Genomic DNA, 1953 nt, shown 5'->3' on the forward strand with positions numbered 1-1953 from the left:
GGGACTTTAGTCGCCCATAAATACGTCAATGGCATTTTAAGTAGAGTGACTTTAGTCGCCAGTAGTATATATATATCAATGACATTTTATATAAAACGACTATAGTTGTCTATAGCATATCACTGGCATCTTATGCGACTTTAGTCGCCAGTAGTATTACATGTCAGTGACATCTTATGTAGAGCGATTATAGTCACTCATAGTGTATCAGTTACATTTCATGCAGAGCGACTATAATCGTTCATAGTATATTAATGGCATATTATGGAGAGCGATTATAGTAAGGGTTAAAAACGAAAGAACGACTTTTTCGGATCAGGCACTATGGGAAGTGATTCGAATTCGGTCGGAAATTACAATCGTGGAAAGAAAGAGGAAGAAACTTATTTGAATAATAAAATTAATCTGGCTATCCATGATACAAGCAGGCTCGTCACTCAACAGATTCTTTAATCTAGCCACTGATATTTATGGATCAATCTTATATTATAATATGTGTGTTTTATTATTGTTCTTATATTTGGAGAAATAAGCAATAATATTCTTAACTTTAGTTGGCAATTTTTTTATTTCTTTTAATCTTTGATATGCCTTCTTATATCGCTTTTTTCATTTTATAATTTTCAGTTTTATCGTTTTTAACGTTATTCTGTTAAATTATCACCATTTAAGCCTATATTTATCAGATAGCAAATAGTATAACTTGTTTTTATAATAAACATCCTTCTTGTTTTTTTAATAAACATTCCTCAACATCTTTTTCTTTGAAATACCACTTCCAATTCTCAAAATCCAGTTTATCCTATGTTTATCAAATTGGAAACGTTTTCTAACTTCAATTGCCCGCTACAACTTTTCGCTACATCTTGCACATTTTCCAACTAAAATTTTGTGACGAAAGAAATTAATTAAATGGAACGCGTTTAATTAATTTAACGACAATTGATTGTCGTAAAAGTCGCAGCGAAATATTAAAAAAAAATACAAAAAATTTTCACGAATCGAAGGATAATTTAAGGATATATCAGGGAAGCCCCGAAAGAAAGAGGAAGAGCCGAAGAAGAAGAAGAAAAAAAAGAAACCGAAGAAAGCGCCAAAAATGCCAGTGACCGCGGATCCGCTTGCGTTGTTGCGCCAACTCGAGGAGTCGATAATCACGCTCCGTTCGGACGAAAAATCGGTGACAAGCACGATCGACGACGAAGATTACGACGACGACGAGGAGGAGGAGTACGAGGAGGAGGAGTGGGACGAGAACAGAGTCGATATGAGAAAGAAGGAACACGGTATATATATATATATATCGATAATTTTATATTTTATTTATCCCCTCCATATCTCCGTCGTTTCGATCTTTTTTCTCTTTCCAGAAATTGATTTCGTGCCACCGCCGGGCGAGGAGGACAAGTACATCATGGTCAAGGTATCTCTGCGACGAGTCGAAAATTCGAAGGGTCGAATAAAGTTACAAGTCGTAATACGATAATCTTATTTCGATTCGACGATAATCGAGCTATATAATCGTCACGAAGAACGAATTTATACGAAAAAATACGAATTTATATCGACCCTTGTGATAATTAACCCTTTGCGCTCCAGTGGGATTGATGCGGTAACTCGAACGGCGACAATATTTATTTAGTTCGATTTTTTAGAATATCGCTTCATAAATAGGTTCCTAAGCTCTTTACGTGTAATCTTATGAGGTGAAGAATAATATATTGTTGAATGGCTAGATTTTTTATCTCAAATTAGACGGTGAGTCGAACGACATCTTCGGCGTTAGTCCGAGTTCGACAGTCGTGGGAATAGAAATATTATTTTCAAAGTTTTTTTTGAGATTTGGAAGCGTGGAGTACGGTAATGAAATTAGTTGGAGCGAAGATGAGTTTTGATTTTTCGTTATCGAATGACAAAATTACTTTTATTCGTAAAGAAATTAACGATAGAGAA

At 34.9% G+C, this 1953-nt stretch overlaps 1 protein-coding gene across 1 annotated transcript in view; it reads left to right on the plus strand.

Annotated features, from left to right (window-relative positions):
* The first annotated feature begins 1034 nt into the window (after positions 1 to 1034).
* LOC102679379 (dynein heavy chain 10, axonemal) overlaps positions 1035 to 1953 on the plus strand; it is a 39587-nt gene continuing 38668 nt past the window's right edge. The window contains exon 1 of the mRNA XM_031511491.1: positions 1035 to 1423. Coding sequence (XP_031367351.1) covers positions 1100 to 1423 — 324 coding nt within the window. The 5' untranslated portion in view covers positions 1035 to 1099. The remainder of the gene's footprint in view (positions 1424 to 1953) is intronic.

The sequence above is a fragment of the Apis dorsata genome, unplaced genomic scaffold, assembly GCF_000469605.1.
Source record: "Apis dorsata unplaced genomic scaffold, Apis dorsata 1.3 scaffold_326, whole genome shotgun sequence".
NCBI classification, from domain to species: domain Eukaryota; kingdom Metazoa; phylum Arthropoda; class Insecta; order Hymenoptera; family Apidae; genus Apis; species Apis dorsata.